Genomic DNA, 17,618 nt, shown 5'->3' on the forward strand with positions numbered 1-17,618 from the left:
GGTGTGTTGTGGCTCGTCCAATCAGAAGCGAGGACCAAAGCCACCTGTATTATTATATACCTTCTACTGCTGGGGCCCAAATTAGATGGTGAGCTGGCTTGTAAATAGTAACCTAATAATTTTGTGCCAGCTGTCCCAGGTCAGGACAGGGCCAAAGGTTTAGCCTCGCTTCATCAAAGAGGAAGAAAAGCACCTATTTGATTTTAAAATACAGAGTGGCATGGAAAAGAAATGGGCAGATATTGTTCAGCGTCTTATCTTTATCTAGGTTACTAGCCTGAGAGAAAATGTCTTAATAAGAGGCAGAAAATTAAGTTTCCTATCTATTAAAATTACTATTCTGAGTAAGTGTTCGAACCCTAAAATTAGAAACAGAGTGCTATCATTCAAGCAAGTTTTTTTCTTTTTTTTCCCACATTAAAATACTACCTATACAGTCAAAAACCCCAAATTAGAGGCATTCTTGGCAGATACAACCAACAATTCTTTCATACATTTATTGAGATTTTTTTTCTTCCATATTGACTTGAAAATGTTTACAGAAATTGTACCGAGCAGAGGCATAGCAATGGAATCAAAGGCCATATCCATTGAATGCAAAACAGAATTCCATAAAAATGATGCAAATATCAATGCAATACACATACATATGTTTTCTCATACAAATTACAGATTACAAAAACATAAATGAGATCTTTTCGTATGCCCTGAAGCAGCGCTGAAAATACCAAACAAGTACAATGACATTTCAGTACGCCTGTACAGCGCTTAGGCCCCCACAATTCTAACTCTTGCTGACATATAAAGGAACACGGCGCGCACGCACACACACACACACACTCTCCTCTCACTCACACACAGAATCACTCACTCACACTCGCTCCAACAATGGATGGGACGACAAGAAGCAGAAATAATATCCAGCGTGCTTCAGATGTTTTTTTTTTTCTTTTCTTTTCTTTTTTTTTCTCATGACTAGTGTCTGACTTCCAGGAGAGTTTGAAGAGCAGAATCTGGGCTTTAGTAGTCTCTCTGGTGTTTCTGTCACATACAGACAGCTGAAACAGACTGACAGTCAAACAGTCCACAGTGAGGTCAGGTGATAGTGGTACAGCGATTTGAGTCGGCCACTGTAACAGATCCCTCCATCCATGATTCTTGTGATTGTAGTGTTTAAAAGACCCCATAAAGTTTGAGCCATTCCTGGTATATAATTGTGCAAGCAGAGAAGTTCCATGAAAACCCTCTTTCCAGTCAGCTGGGACTGATTGTTAGTGTTTGTTTCCCCCCGACAAACAGATAGTGTCCGGAGAAGAAGGAGGGAGAGGAGGATTGTCATCCATTTTCTCCTCTCCCAAGTCGGAGCGGGGGGTGATAGTGTACGGTGGGATTGTTTACAAACGATTGTGACTATTCTTAAGTGCAACAGAGATTAACATATCAAAATAATGAAGAGATAAAACAATGACCAAAATAAAAGAAGCGATAAAAACATTGAGAGCATCTAAAAGCTATATCCTATTGCACAATTAAAAATTATGATACAAAAAATGGATACATAGTCAAAAAAGACAAAAATTGGTATTGCATACAAATCAAGGAAATAAAAAAAAAAGTGAAAGTAGTGTGTTCTGTCTTTAAGACCGTTAATTCTTTTACAGAGCCTACTCTCGACGGCTGCTGATAGAGCAAGCTACGAGAAAAAGAGCGCTCAAAATGCTGATTGTTTTTCACCGCCGTTTTTTTTTTTTTTTTTTTTTTTTTTTTTAAGTTTAGAGACCACTTCTTGTTGTGGTCGCAACAGTTAGGACTTCTAAACACTGATTTTAATCGGTTCAAAAGTGCACCTAGAGAACAAAATCCATTCAAAACATTGCTATGCACATGAAGGTGAAATGAGATACGTGAAAACAAACCAACAAAAGGGGAGATTAATAAAAACACAGAAACGGAAGCGAATGAGAATGCTGCATAGCTGGATTCCATTTAAAGCAATGCCATCATCAGAAAGACACACAGGAGCGAGACCGAATTACTGTACATGATCAGACTCGACTGTTTGTTCACAATACTCTCGATAGCTTCCTCTTGCTGAAGTCGATTCGAAACCAGAACAGAGAGTTTGACAGACGAAAACCAAATGTTCTCCTTTTTTTTTCTTTTCGAGTCCTCGGGGAGGGGCTGAGTTCACACGTGCGTGTCGCTGGGCTCGCTGGCCAGGCTTCCTCCCCGAAGGTAAATAGCTGAACTGGACTTGGGCCGGCTCTGGCTTTGACCTTGACCCTGGGTGGACCCGTTGTTGTTGACCTCTGGCCCCCTGGTGTCTGTGGAGATGACCCAAGTGGTGGGACGCCACCTCTTCAAGGAATAAGGAGTTTTGACACGCTTTTTGATCTTGTCTCCAGTCCCCAAGGCTCCATCCCGCTGAACCAGGTCCTCCCCTGGGAGACAAAAACACAGAAAATTTTCACACGAGCATGCATACAACAAATTGAGGCAACTATCAAGAATACAAGTCTACTGTAGGTGGTCATGTAAAACTGGCTGTCCTTGACAAGGTACCAAAGGATCCACAATAAAGTGAGAAATAAATTCACGGTTCCTGTTACCTCACTCGCTGAAAGAAGCACCTTTTGAGAATGTAGAAAAATAACTCTTTTGCTCAAATTATCAAATGGGATTCCCTGGGACTTAATACATGCCGCACAGGGGATCCTTGACAGTATAAAGACTGCCTTACAGGGCTGGGCGATATTGAGAAAATCAAATATTACAGTAACACTGATTGAATATTTAGATATCAATATTTACATACTTTATTTGACAAACAATCATTCGTAATGTGGATATGATGACGAGGCAGGAGGAAGATAACAGAACAGAAACAAACCGTCTAATAAGTTTAGAAAGTGTCATGTCTTTAATGTGATGCAGCTTTTAAAACCAGGAAAGGAAATTACAATATCCAAAATTCCAGATGATATCTAGTCTTGGATCACAATATCAATATATCATCCACCTTATCTTACATTATGATACTTAAATGAGGTGACCACTTATTACGGAGTGCATTCCTCACTGTCTGACAAACGTGAGTGTGTATAATTTATACTTTGCACGTGGCCAGTGTTGGGATGTGCATGTATTTAGTCTGTTTTCGTGTGTGTGTGTGTGTGTGTGTAAGCTCACCTAACGAGGCCAGGTCCTGGGTAGTGAAAGACAGATCCAGGGAGTTGGGTCTCTCAGGCCGGCGGGCTTTGGGCTGCCTGAGCAGGGCCTCCCCTCGCATAGTGACCGGAGCTGCTCCTTGTGGGTCCACGGCACCAGACCCAGACCCGAGGCTTTCTCCTGTGTGTCCCGCGGGCTCCCTGCTTCCCCCCTCCCCGGTCCCCTCCTCCTCTCCTCCGTCACTCTCTCCCTCGCTCTCCCCGTCCCCCGAGCCCAGGCCGGTGTTGCTGTTGTTGTTGTTGGTGTTGGGCCGGGCGGAGCGGAGCGCGGCGACGTTCGCAGAACTGTCTCTTGGATCGAGCTGCTCCGTCTCTCGGCTGAGCAGGGGCTCGTGCTCGTCGGGGCTGGCCGTGATGAGGCCGAGGCTCAGGCGGCTGTCGTCCGACCTCAGAGCGCCGGAACCGTTCTGAGTTACCCCGGATCCTCCGAAACCCGCGGCGCCTCCTGCTGCCATGGGCGAGATGCTGCTGTTGGCTTGGCCGTTGACAGCACCGTTAATGGTACCGTTGACGTGCATGTCTCGCAGAACAGGTAGGTTGTTTGTGCCCGTGCCGCGGTGAGCCTCCACAACCGTGTTTGTGCCTGCCGCCGTGCCAATGTTCATCTTTGTCCCTTCCACTTGCCGCAGGTTGGACTTTCCGGAGCGTCCAAACTTGAACCTGAGCGAGGAGGATGAGGACTCTTTCTTCGAGGGCTTGGTGCGCAGGGGCAGGCTGGACGGCCTCTTGGGCAGGTTCTGCTGCTTGGGCAGAGGGAAAATGGTTGTGGGTATGGCGGCAGCGGGGTCTGATGTGCCCGAGGCCTCGCTGGCCATCTTGATGAGCGGGTAAAGCAGGCTGGAGCTGCCAGGGCTCAGCGGGTCCGGCGAGCAGAACTGCTTCTGTGAGTGCTCCATCAGGTTCTCGTCAGAGCTCTCCTTCAGGTTCTTGTCCACCTCTTTGGGGTCGAGCTTGGTGGTCTCCAGGTCTTCTTGGGTTAGGTGGAGGCAGACGGGGACTGTGGCGCCTCCTGTGGGCCCCTCCGACTCTGATATAATAGTGGTGGTAGTAGTGGAGGCGGAGGGGCTGCCTCTCAGACCCATACCCGCCCCGCTGGTGCTGCTCCCCTCTGGGCTGGGCAGACGGGCGTTGGCCTGCTGCTGGCGCTCCTGGTTGATGGAGTTCCTGTTCCGCTCTCCAGCCCCAGCTCCGGCTCGGCCGCTCACAGAGCTGGTGGTGTCGGCCTGTGTGTTCTTGGCTGCGCCCTCCTGCTCCTCAATGTAAGAGGAGGGGTGGTCTGGGTACGGGCCAGACTTTGGTGTCATGCGATTTCTGGTAGAAAGAAAATTAAAATAGAAACAGAGGAGAATGTCAATCAAATATTATGCTACTGATGTTCAAAAGGGTACTCACTGGGTTATGTGGCATAATGACAGATGTGTGTGTGTTTGTGTTTTCTCTGTGCCTACCTCTCATTGTGCAGTGTAGTAGACATGGGGTTTAGTGTAGGGCTGACCGACTTGGAGCGGTCCCAGATGAGAAGCAGCTCGGCCATACGTTCCTCGGCGCACTGAGCTGTGAGGCGGGCCTCGGCGTCCTGGTCCCAGCAGTCCTCCATCGTCTCCTTCAGGGAACGCACCGCCTGACAGGGACACAGTCTTACTCTGCTGTTCACACTGCGAGCAACCACATCGTGGCACTACTGTCCAATGCCCTGTTTCAGCTAGCCAACGGATAGCTGCGGTGCCAACTATGCTGCGGCAAGCGGCTGACACACAGCAGCACGAGTACAGCGCTGCCTGCTGACAGACGATGCTGCCCAGAGGTTCAGCTGCAGCCAACTTGTCTATGCCAGCTGACGAAAAAATGTGGCCACCACGGTTAGCAGTGGCCTATATTCAACACAAGTTATATTTCCAAATTCCAGACTTTTCTTTTCTGGGCTGAACTGAGAGACTTTGGTTGGTTTTTAACATGATGCTTGCTGCTGAAATAGGACACAGGTTAACTGATGTAGCTGAACATTCTAGGTTATTGATGAGATTAATCCAAAGACATACCAGTAATTATAGGAATTAAGAATAGGTTCACAACTACATAAAACGCATGGTGATATGTGTATCAGCTCTTAACAACTATTTTTCAAAAATGTTTAAACTGTTACTAAAATGTGGAAACTGTTAAAATAATGTTGTCTTTTCCAGACTTTCCAGAATTCTGCAGGAGGCTGAGATGTTCCTCAGTTAATAGAAAATTTATGCAGTTAAATGACCAGTCTCGTCTTTTGTGTGTGCATGGGTATTACAGTATTGCAACCTGGATTGCAAATGCACCCAAATCAGCTACTGCAACAGCAAATTGTACACCAGACTCAACCCACAAATGACGGGCGCACAACACACACACACACACACACATACCAAGCTGTTCTCTTTCCAGGCCTCAGGGAACTTGGGCCGTTGCTTCTCTCTGGATACCAGGACCTGCATGTCCTCAAATGTTGGGTGGTTCCCCGCTTCCGCCTGGAAAGCCATCTGGTACTCTGGCACTGACTCTCCTAGGGGCAGGCGAGAGAGGGAGGAACAGTTTTATGTAATCTTTCATGTAGCACAAACATGTCAAACACACTCAATCTGAAAAGGTCTATTTTTAGCGACATGGTCCAGGAAACAACATTATCCCACGCAAAAAGAAAAGGGAATGACGCAATCAAAAAAAGAGAAATTTTAAAACAACATTGAAGTCTAGACATAGTTTCGACTTAATTTTCCTCTCCTTGAATCTCATAGTGACATCTTGATCAGCTCTGAATGAAACCTTCAAAATGTCTATTGCCCTAACAACTCATCATATTTAGAATAACTGGATACTCGAGCCAAACTTAGTGTCTGAATTAGTGCAATAATCTGACCACCGTTCCATCTATAGAGCTACAAGAACTAGTGAATAGCAATATCACAAGAACCAAACTTCACATCTCATTTTGTTTAATTTTAAATCATACTTTGCCATGTAATAAAGGATTTTTAACATTTACACAGATGCTTATTTAAGACAAACCTACTATATATTTTCCACTTAAAAGTGGGTATTTATTGCTACAGCAGGACATTTCATACAGTTCATCCTAATTTGTACTTAGTGTTTTATTAGGCTGCTTTGTTTTCTACTTAAAAGCTGCTGGCCAAAACTCAGCTCTTATTCTAATGTAGCCTATAAATATTTGAAACACAAAGTCTCTGTTTGCTTGTTAATGGTTATGCGAGGTTGTTAAATAAAGGAGTGTGTGCTGAACGGGATTTCTGTTTTCACTGTGATGTTAAATCAGGTATCAACAATCACAGAATTTCACAGGTGTTGGTATCAACTACAAAAACTGCGACATTTTGATAGAACGACTCAACAAAAGGAAGATGGTGTCGTTTTGTGCCTGCCTCCCGGTGTTCAGATGTGCCTGTGTTTGCGTGTACATCCTTGTGTGTCCCTCACCAGGGAAAAGGTCGGTGCATCTCATGAAGGTCTCCCAGTAGACCAGGCCCAGAGCGTACATATCCACCTGCTTCAGGGCCGACTCACAGTCCCTCAGGTTCACCGCCCCCTCCAGCACCTCTGGAGCCATGTAGCGGACTGTGCCCACCTAGAGGATGAGGGAGGAACAGAAGAGCCGCATGATGAAATGTGAGAGGTGAGGCAGGAAGAGAGGGGCGGAAGCAAAGACGAGAGAGCAGACAGATGAGAAGAGACAGGGTGGGGGCAAGGATAGGATGAAGCGGTATGAGGCGAGCAGAGATGTAGAGGAGATAAAGGATAAGAGGAAAATAATCGTTCCAAAGTTCGACAGCACATTTCCACCATTTCCAAGTAGGAGCTTTATTCTCCTACTTAATCTCTTTTCCCCTATGGGAAGGACATCAGATAAGAGTTTCACAGCTTCCCACAAGGTTCTCTATATAAAAACTCCAAAATGCTGTTAACACCAAAGAATGGATTCTGTGCTATGGCGAATGTGCAGTGACTAACAACCAAAACTAAAAATGAGAGTGAACATTAAATAGATTTTGCAGGAGTTCTGTTTTTTTTTTCCCGTTCCATTTCAATGGTCTCGTACATTGATTCTAATAATTCCTCCTTGCTCACCTCACTGATCGCAGCATTCTCCTCCTCTCCGTGGCGTGCTGGCCGGTGTCCTGTCAACTTCATGGACAGGCCAAAATCGATGATGACACATGTGCCATCAGCTTTGACGAGAATGTTCCGGCTGTTCAGGTCCCTGTGGGAAACCGCCGGCTTGTACACGTCTTGACAGCCAGAGCAGGAGGAGGAGGGGGAAAGAGAGAGGCGAGCACAGAGAGGAGCGAGGATGGAAAAAACAGACATGACAAGGAAGGGAATTAGTTTTTATCTTTTATTAATAGCCAGGCTGCATCTCCGTGCAGCGGTCACAAAATTTGCCAAGTCTTTACTTCACACAAAACAATGTTTTTATTTATTTATTTGTGTTATTTGGTAAGGAATCACAACATCATGCAAATCCCTTCTCATAGCTTTCGATTTCACTGATTATTCATTGTTCCTCAAATCAAGCTGCACTGTCAACAGATAGTTAAAACCCTCTAATCTAATCTACAACAATGGGATTAAGATAACACTCTGAAGCCTCTGGGCACAGCACCCAGCTGACCAGCAGAGGGTGCAATGAGGCAGAGGGCCACAGGAAGTTGAAGCAGCTACCACAGTATCCAAGCTTTGAGGCTCCTGCTATTGATGTGCAGGGAGAGTGGGGGAGGATGAGGACTGTACCAAAGCCCAAGGGACTCTGCTGTTAGCAGCTACAAGCAGAACTGACAAACACCAGGTCTCTGTCTCTCTCTCTGACTGTCTCACTCTCTCTCTCTCTCTGGTCTGATGATCCCTCCAGCTCCCCTTCATTCCTTCCCTCCCCGAGCCCACCCTCCCTGCTTGTATTTGTCACATGCTTGCACAAACAGAATAACTTCTATCCCCATGGAGTCTTGAGTTTTAACGTCGCACATGAGCCGCTGTAAGTGCACTTTGTTCCCTCCCCACTTCCCAGCCTGGCTCTTTGATGCGAATCTGTGCTGATTAGGAGGAAAAGGGGCAGTGCCGAGTGTGAGCGCCGAGGCTGAGGAGAGGAAGCGGGTTCAGCCCGTTTGTCAGTTCTGCCCCTTAGACTGATTTACACGAGCCACAGGGATATTCACTTGTCATTTGAATCCCTATCTTGCCTCCTTCGCCCCTCCCCTACTTTGTCCCTCTCTCCATTTTTCACTCTCGCAGGGAGGCTAGCCTCCGGCCGGTCTATAAATACCCCTGGCTGGAAGTGCGTGCAGTGTGTACGTGTGTGTGTCCAAATGCAGGGATGCAAAGTGCTCCAAGCCAAACAGGACCTGCACACAGTCCCACATGGGTCTAACAATGCTTTAGCACTGTGCAATGGGACCGGGTACAGAAGATAACACACATACACACACACACACACACACTCTACCAATTAATCCTAATTAATTGGTCTAAGAAAATCAACCTCATACTTTGCTATTCTCTATATGGCAATTTGTTTATGTGTAAATAACAGATGGAAGCAGCAGCCTTGGAAGTTGAGCCTGAGTGAACTGTGAGCCATTCCGTAATTAGTGGTATATGTGTATGTGCACCCTCCAGCTCACCTCCTTTGAAAAGCTCGGTGTGCAGGTAGGCCAGGCCGCGGGTGACTGAGTGGGCGAGCCGGCAGCTGCTGACCCAGTCATTGGTCTGGACGCTCAGGTAGCGACTCAGAGAGCCCTGTGGAAGAGAGAAAGAGGTGTGACGAGGATGGATGAAACCAAAAACGGTGACAGGAGGGTGAAGGAGATGGGGAGAGGATGTAAAAACAGATAGAAGAGAGATAGGGGATGAAAAGAGGGAGAAATAATAAAAGATGTCAGAAGAAAATAGATTAAGGAGACAATATGGAGAGGAGCATCAAAGGTGGATAGAGAGGTGAGGAAACGGGACAAAAAATGGACAGAGACAGTGGGGGTGTAAGATTTAGAAAGGAGAAATCAATCACCTTTGTCCTGTTTAAGAACTGACAGATGAAAAGACAGACAGATAGAGGACAGGAATCGCTGACTTGTCACTTTGGACTCAAGTCACCTAACAGTAAGTGAAGGGTGTCTCAAGAGCCACACAATCGTCTAACTCTCTAAAACATAAACAGATTAGTGTCAGGCAGCTTTATTGAGCTTTCACAGACATATCCTCTTCCACAAATAAAACCCCAATTTGGCCAGGATAAAAAAAAATTACGACAGGCACAGACGTAGACGGAAAGAAAAAGAAACAAAGGCGGAGAAAGACAGCAACAGATAAACTGAAAAAGAAAAAAAATATACAGCAAAATACAGCACAGTGGTTATTTAGACGTTTTTAACGCTCACTGAACATTGGAGCTTTGAGGCAGTAATGTGCTGTAGCGAGTAAGGAATCCATCCATGAAACCCCTGAGCATTCAGCCTGCTGAGGTACCCTTGAGCAAGGCACTGCATCCCTACCAGCTCCAGGGCTGTTCTGCATTTGACTGTGTGCCCTGATCTCAGAGGATGCCACTTCCTCTTGGGGTGTATATGATCGAGTATTACAAAAGAAAATACGCGTGCTTTACGAGGTTTGAGAATTTGCTCTTGAGGGTTGAACAGTGATTTATGTGGAGTAACAATGACACTACATGAAAAACTCTATCAGAAGATGTATCTGATATTATGAATTTCCTTCCTCAATTAACTTTATCAGCACTCATAATCCTGTATTGGCCTTGTCCGAACACACACACACACACACACACACACAATCCTTTTCTTTTCCAAAGTCAATCACAAGGCGATTCACCCATCCGCTGCTAAACAAAATTGCATTACCTCCGTTCGTTTTAAATAAATTATGTTACTCTTTCCTTGAATACAAATGCATTAAGTGTCCCAGACCCCTGTCCTGGCTTGATCTGCGTTACCATGACAACGCACACCACGGCAGTCGTCACGAAGCACGACGGGCTCCTTTAATAGGCTGGCTGGGGTCAGCTGACCTCTAATTATCAGGCTGAAGGCTTGGAGAGCAAACATATTCGTTTTTTGGTACACGGATATTAATATTGAAGAGTTCCAATAGGCAGCTGTTAGCAGTGAGAGCCAACTCATCCCCCCCGACACAAACTGCATATTAATTCAATCTCATGAAGATGGATAGCACCTCAATGACTAAATTTACATCTTCAAGTGATTCTACCTCCACTATTTGTCAGAAGCTGTCTGACATTCAACACAAAAACACACTGCATACACTTTTCCCACGCCTTGGTACTCACATGTGGGTAGTAGTCCATGACCAACAGGTACTCTGTGCGTCCCTCAGCGCCTGTCCGCTCGTCAGCAGCCACAAATCTGGCGATGTTGTCGTGCTCCAGCAGTGGGAGGCGGTAGATGGAGCACTCGTTGAGAAAGTTCTGGCGGCTGGACGCAGCGAACACCTTCACCGCCACGGGCCGCTCGTCCAACGAGCCGCAGTACACGGCGCCATATCGGCCACGCCCAATCAGCTGAGGGAAGGCAGAGGTGAGTTACATTTTATATTCTTGACATTTAGCTCGTGCTTTTACAGCAAATAACAACGAGAAATGGGGAACAAGTAAATAATTGTGTTGGAATTTTCTTTGTGTGTCTTTCAAATGTCACTGTCAAAGACTAACAGGCACAGAGGTAGAAAGAAAGAAAAAGAAACAAAGGCAGAGAAAGACAGAAACAGATAAACTGAAAAAGAAAGAAAAGCAGAGGGAAAGACAATCATGCAAAAAGGAGGAGGGATACGGATAAAAAAACAAACTGACAGAGGGACTGAAACACTTTGTCATTTTCTAGTGTTGTGCCTCGGCGTCAAGAGCTCTCAAAGCGTTTCCATTACCAACAGGAAAGGCTACGGATACAGCTCTTGGAAGTAAATTTGGTTTCCCCTCAAGAGGAAGCAGCAGGGACTTTTGGTAGAACCAGCATAGCCATGACTGTCCTTAGGCAGCTTGTCTATGTCCATAACATTATTCCATATCAATAAAGAGATAAGATAATACAACACTGGACCTTCAAATATTTTTGAATTGCAATGGTTGGTTCTTGCAACGAAACGCTGCTGTGCAGTAGAAAAGGGCTGAATAAGGATGGCACATATGTACAAAAGCACAGACATCCAAAAGATAAATACTAGGTGTTGGACAGATAACCATGTGAAAAATAGAAGATGTGAAGTCCGCACACTAGATAATGTGCACATCCACATTTAATGGTGTACCATTGTGTGATATTTCGGGCACAAGCCCTTCTTCGGACCAATGAATAAGAAAGAATACGGATGGCCCAATGGCCCGGAGTCTTTTACAAGTCACTGCATTATTCAATTAGTGTCCTAAATGGGCAAGAGCTCAGCAGGCCTCTAAGGTGCCAACATTATGTTTCCTGAAATAATTTGCATGTGAATGAGAAATGATTTTGGTGTGCATTTGGGCAAAATACTGTAATTTCCATTTAAACGTGTATTAAAAATCTCAAAATGTTATACAGCAAAAACCACCAGACTCTTGTTTTGTTTGACTGCCAAGCTCTCCGGCTTGTTCCTCCTCCACTGAGAGCTTGATGTGAAAAAACGAGTCTGTACTTGATAAGCCACAAGGACGGTGGTCTGAATTCACCTCCTACCTGAAAAGATATCATCATTTCAAACCTTGAAATGAACTACACTGATTTCAAAACAGAAGTATTTGGTGTAACCGATGATCTTTGTGTTTCTATCATTACCGATGTATGTGTACCGAGCTGCCTGTCTCGATAGTAAGGACAACACACACGTCACACGTAACACACACATCACACAGACGCTTTTGAGTCCTTCATCGTCTGTCTAGCACACCCAGCAAACGTCTCCCATTTAATAATGTATGCATGTAAACTGTGGCTGTGTTTGTTCAGATGCCACAGAAACAGAAAAGCTTTCATCTGACAAATCAGTCTGAACAGTGTAATAAAAGCCTTGTGCTGCACTGGAAGTTTGAGCCAATCTTGTTACAGGGGAAATCTGCATACTATAGGCTTGGACATGGGAATAAGACTTAAGGCAACAAATATTCAACTGAGCAATAGAAAAGCTTTAACTGCACTGGAAAATGTTACAGTTGGTCATGCTGATAAACACGCTTTGGACTCGAGTGGTAATAAGCATCTAAAATAAATAAGTGTCATTTTACAGTGACATCTGAAACGAGGAAAGGATAATGAATCTTTTGCACCCGTTACACTTTATAATGCGATTTCTGAAATTTGATCCCAAAGATCAGGCTTTGTGAGATCACCTTGCTGCCCACTCAAAACCGTTGTTATGCTCCTCCTGTGGCTGTCGTCTGCATTACTTTATTTAGCTCTCTTCTCAGTCCTTTCATACCGCTTGTATTGGCTTTGCGGCTGGATATCATCCAGAATATAGACTTCCAATCACAATATGAGCCTGATCACTTCCATATCTGGGTTTGAGGATCCCATGTCAGCAAAATCCTATTTTCGTACATCAGGCTCTGTCACTTAATGCGTCCCAGTGTGATCGAATGATAAAAGTCACATTGAAACGACAAAAGTAACTGTAAACCTTGATGTATTTGGGATGTATTTTTGCCTCTGTGCCTCTGGTTTCTCTTTTCTCTTTCATTCTCTCTCTCACACACACAGACAGCTCCAACCCTCTGCACAGAGAGATTATGAAGCCAGAATGGATGTTAATACTGCATGGCTGAAACAAGGCTTAGTTTTTTTTTTCTTCTTCTTCTTTTTTTAAAATCAGCCTCTTCTTCTCGAAAACAGGTGTGTATAAATTCTCAGTTCTCGCAGTATTAAAAGATTTATTGAGCTAAGTTGCTGAGGAGTTGACTTACTTGACTAATATCCAGCTTAACATATCAGTAGGCTTCTACAGGGTCTCTCTTTTATTTAAGTAATCAAGCCGCATTACTTCAATGTCCACCCCCATCATGACGCTCATACTGTTAAAGAGTCAGGTGTTACACAGCGTTACCTGATTAAACTGGTCAACAGATTGAGTGTTTAGCACACTTTGGGTATATTAGATCTGTTTCGGGGAGGAAAAGGGTACAAGTTAGATTTAGAGGTAAGCAAGGAGACAGACAGAAGCCAAGAAAGACAGATACAGTCACGGACCTCCAACAGTTTGAGGTTGTCCAGGTCCAGAGAGCTCTCAGATCCAGCAGCTTCCATCATGTTCAGATTGTGGAGGCCCTGTTTACCATCTCCTATTAATTCAAACACACAAACGCAGTTCAACAGTTCAAATCCAAGTCCAAACATACAGGTGCCACTCTAACATTTACATCAATAAGAGCAGTTCTAATTCCTTTTAAGACTGTTATCCCACAAAAAAACATTTTTAAACAGCCTTCAGTCATTATTGGAGAGTTATAAGAATAAACATCCTGTGCTGTTCCTCATCGAGCACGGCTCCATGGTAACTCACCGTGCATCATGCGGTAACCAAAGAAGGCTGCTACAGCAACCACGGCCAACACGGAGACGGTTGCCAGGGCGATAATTACTGTCTCTTCGTAGTGCGGCGTGTGAGAGTCTAAAAAGGGGGAGAGGACACATCATAAAAGTTCACATCATACTGCCACATGTTTTATATGGAGGCCAAGTGGGCAGACCTGCTCATCAGCCTTTTATATGTGAGAATCAGCAACCACAAAAGCCAGGTATTCTGGCTCCTATATTGGTTCATATATGCTATTTTGCAGTGGACTTGCTTCTATAGGTTACTTCTGACAGTCAAACCTACAGAGCTGACAATGAGAAAGCTTGTAAAGGCATATAATGTAACAGCATTTGAGTGTTTGGACTCAAGGCCCAAAACAAGCTTAATGAAAATGAATAGCTTTTGTAACTGGACCGCTGATGTTCAGCTACAAACTCCTCACTGCAGAAAGAGAGCGTGGGGTGGGTGGGGGGCACTGCAGTCTTTACAGCCATACAACAGCAACACATTATTTCACTGCAAGATTTTGAATGGGACTGGTGTGTGCATGTGTGTGTGCGTGTGTGTGTGCAGCAAGTTATTAGCTGGCTTCACAAAGAACACGTCGATAATCGTAAATTACCAAAAACACACATAAACATGACTCCCTCATACACACAGGCGACCACACATGTGATTTGAATGTCCCGGGCATGTGTGCACGTGTGTTTGCGGACGATCAGGCATGTAGGTCAGGTGAGGTGAAGCGCATAAACAAAAAAAGGAGAAAAAAAGGAAAAAAATCAATTGAGCCAAACAAGCATGAAGCATGGTCAACAGACTGGAAAGCAGAGGGGAGAGAGCGAGAGAGAGAGAGAGAGAGGGAGTGAGAGCATGGGTAAATGTGGAAGTGAATTCAGAGGTGGGGGAAGTGTAACAGAGAGACAGAGGAAAAATGAGAAAATATGCAAATCCATCTCATTCCTGCTGTGAAAACAGAGCAGCCTATAGGAAGAGAGGAGGTTATTAGCAGGCAAAAGCCTGTCACATGAATTTGGTTACAGAGGCAGGAAGAAGCAGTTAGCTGAGGTGACTGTAAGTTTCAGATTGTGTGTGATTAATGAAACTTTGATTCAGCAATAAGAGGGGCTCTGGAGGATATGGACAAACACACCACCACACGCCTTAAAAATACAAACACGTTGCCCGGCTCTTGTATACCATCGCTTTTAGAAATGCAGAGCGGAAAAAGCCCAAGTGGCTGGCAAAAAACACACCGGCTCTCCCGCATTAGTTACATCAGTCAACACACTGGTGCTGCCGTGAGACACTGGCTTTATCAATTATTGATGGCAAAGAGAGCCTGAGGGCAGCCTTGACTGACATACTAGCATGAGCCTACACACACACACACACACACACACACACACACACAGACACACACACACACTTAGGGTTAGCAAGGTCCCTGTCAGCAATCAAGGTCACTGAGTTCATAATCAACAAGGGGCCTGAACAGGAAGCAATCTGACACACACACACACACACACACACACACACCAACACAGACGCGCCCAAAAACACACAAGCACACACACGATTTGACACAATCTAGACGTCATCATCCATGTTTCCTGGCTTTAGATCACTCGAGCAGCCGACTGACTCAAACCATTTCCTAGTTGTGATTATTCTGGCATGGAGCAGCCAGGCGAAGACAGGAGTCAGTTGAAGGATGAAACAGGATTCTGACTTGTCACACAAAAATGAATTTCAACATGGAAAAGACAATAAAATCATTTACGCCAAATTGTTATTTCTCCCAACTTCCTGCTTTCACTATCTCACCATCCATCCCTTTATTCAAATGCTCACCGGCACACCCGCAGACAGATAGAGAGAGAGCAGACGCCTTGTAATCCTTGGAATGCAGAGAGACGGCATGGCTGGAGGAGTGTGTTTGTGTCTCTCCCTATGTGTGTGTGCGCTTGTATGCGTGGGCTGCGGAGATGATGAGCCACCACTCACTCCCTCCGCCCCAACCCCCACGCACTCACACACATACACACATTGCTTTCATTCACAGTAAGAGGAAAGAAAAAAAAAAAAAAACCCTGAATGTGTCTGTTTGCCTGGGTTAGGACTCAACTAACAACTTACACACAAAGAACTTAAAGAAAAAGAAAACAAAGGTGCTTTGATGCGCACACAGGATTCAGTATCATCCAGTTTCGTGGCCCCTTTTGCAGGGGGGGAAAAAAAATCCAAGCTGGCTCTCAGTGGGGAGACGGAAAATGCGGTGCTCCCAGCTTATCTGTGGGTAAATGCAGACCAATTTATTTCTGCAATTCGGAGTTGTCAAGGCTTGTAATGGGCAGCCTCAGGTAGCTAAGTCTAACGGTGAATGAATGACAAGGTAGAGGATGAGGCGGACGAAGAGAGGGAAAAAGTAGCAACAGTAGGTGTGGATATGATACATCTGATGATTTCAAACATCCTCTTTCATCCTATTCCTGTTAAGACCTTTGTATTCCAGAGCTGCGTGGGCCTGCATTTTCCAGCCTTGTTTATAATTGTTGTGCATTTTATCATTCTTTCTTCAGCACCCTCCCCAATTATTTTGAGAGAATATGTGTGAGGAAAAGAGTGAAGACCACAGGGAAAACAGATGAAAGTCAATGCAGAAAACAAACAAATGTCCCTGAAATCAAGAATCATGAAAAATGATGGAAAAACAGACAAATGCAACCTTTTGTCTAACAATGGTGGGTTGCAATTCTGATAGCGGTGTCGAAATTTGGGACACACTGTAGGCGTGGAATGGATGTAGACAAATCTGCTGTTAGCCAGGTTGGAAAACTGTGCTAACGGTAACTATGTTCTCTCCAGGCTCAAAAAGAGAGTCATCACAGAATGAGGAAACAGGAGATAGGGAGCAATTTCTCCTCCATGTTTTTTTTTTTTCTTGCAGTGAAATAAGCGGAAGATATTCCATGAGCAGGCGTCAACACACACCTGGCATTCCATTTGTCAACGCTCGCTCCAGATGTCTGAAATTTGCATGAAATTGACTTGAGCTCTGATTTGCCTCTTGCTGCTACTCTCACAAATTGTGGCCCCACACCTCCACACAATCATCCACACAATACATGTTGAGTGTGTGTCCATTAGCTGTAGAGTGTTTGTGTGTGTGTGTGTGTGTGTCCTTACAAACAGGCTGCTCGGTGGTGGGGCTGGGTGAGGGGAAGGCCTCTGTGAAATTGACGTTGCACATGTCGCTGCCGCAGCAACAGAAATGGTACGTCCCATTCTGGATCTGTGGAGGCAGGTTGGTCACCACGCAGCGGTCGTCACTGCAGCCCTGGTGGTCGCCCAGGTGAGTCCAGCACCCTGAGAGAGGGACGGACGAAGAGAGAGGACACAAGAGAGGTGGGGGAGAAGGAGAGAAGGGCAGAGGTGAAGACAAGGCAGGTGAGGGTTTGAATTGACTGCTAGAACAGCTACGACGCTTACTCACATAAGAGCTTGTCTGCAGTGTGTGTGTGTGTGTGTGTGTGTGTGTGTGCATGACAGTTCACTTGAAGAAAGCCATTTTGTGCACCAGCTACCATTTTTGATTTATGAATTAGCCGGGAATAGAAATAACAAGGGTGACAGCTAGGGATGCACAAGTATGGTCTCATTAGTGGTCTTAATTAGCTTCCTGAATAATATGATCCCAATTATTAATGCTGATTATTAGTTTTGATCATTTGAGGAGCAAAATGATTTTACGGCACTTTTTAATTATTATAATGTCGGCTATTTTTAGCCAAAGCTCTTAGTAAGTGAAAGGAAAAGCTTCACTATCACTTATAT

The 17,618-nt window shown here is 44.9% G+C and overlaps 1 protein-coding gene across 1 annotated transcript in view; it reads right to left on the reverse strand.

Moving 5' to 3' along the window:
• Positions 1-889: 889 nt before the first annotated feature.
• LOC115371609 (bone morphogenetic protein receptor type-2) overlaps positions 890-17,618 on the reverse strand; it is a 31,287-nt gene continuing 14,558 nt past the window's right edge. The window contains exons 3-13 of the mRNA XM_030069070.1: positions 16,971-17,150; positions 13,767-13,874; positions 13,454-13,545; positions 10,570-10,800; positions 8,894-9,008; positions 7,344-7,504; positions 6,696-6,843; positions 5,627-5,763; positions 4,676-4,848; positions 3,190-4,538; positions 890-2,441 (exon numbers count right to left, since the gene is read on the reverse strand). Of these exons, the coding sequence (XP_029924930.1) occupies positions 2,188-2,441; positions 3,190-4,538; positions 4,676-4,848; positions 5,627-5,763; positions 6,696-6,843; positions 7,344-7,504; positions 8,894-9,008; positions 10,570-10,800; positions 13,454-13,545; positions 13,767-13,874; positions 16,971-17,150 (2,948 nt within the window). The 3' untranslated portion in view covers positions 890-2,187. The remainder of the gene's footprint in view (positions 2,442-3,189; positions 4,539-4,675; positions 4,849-5,626; positions 5,764-6,695; positions 6,844-7,343; positions 7,505-8,893; positions 9,009-10,569; positions 10,801-13,453; positions 13,546-13,766; positions 13,875-16,970; positions 17,151-17,618) is intronic.

The sequence above is a fragment of the Myripristis murdjan genome, chromosome 2, assembly GCF_902150065.1.
Source record: "Myripristis murdjan chromosome 2, fMyrMur1.1, whole genome shotgun sequence".
NCBI lineage: Eukaryota > Metazoa > Chordata > Actinopteri > Holocentriformes > Holocentridae > Myripristis > Myripristis murdjan.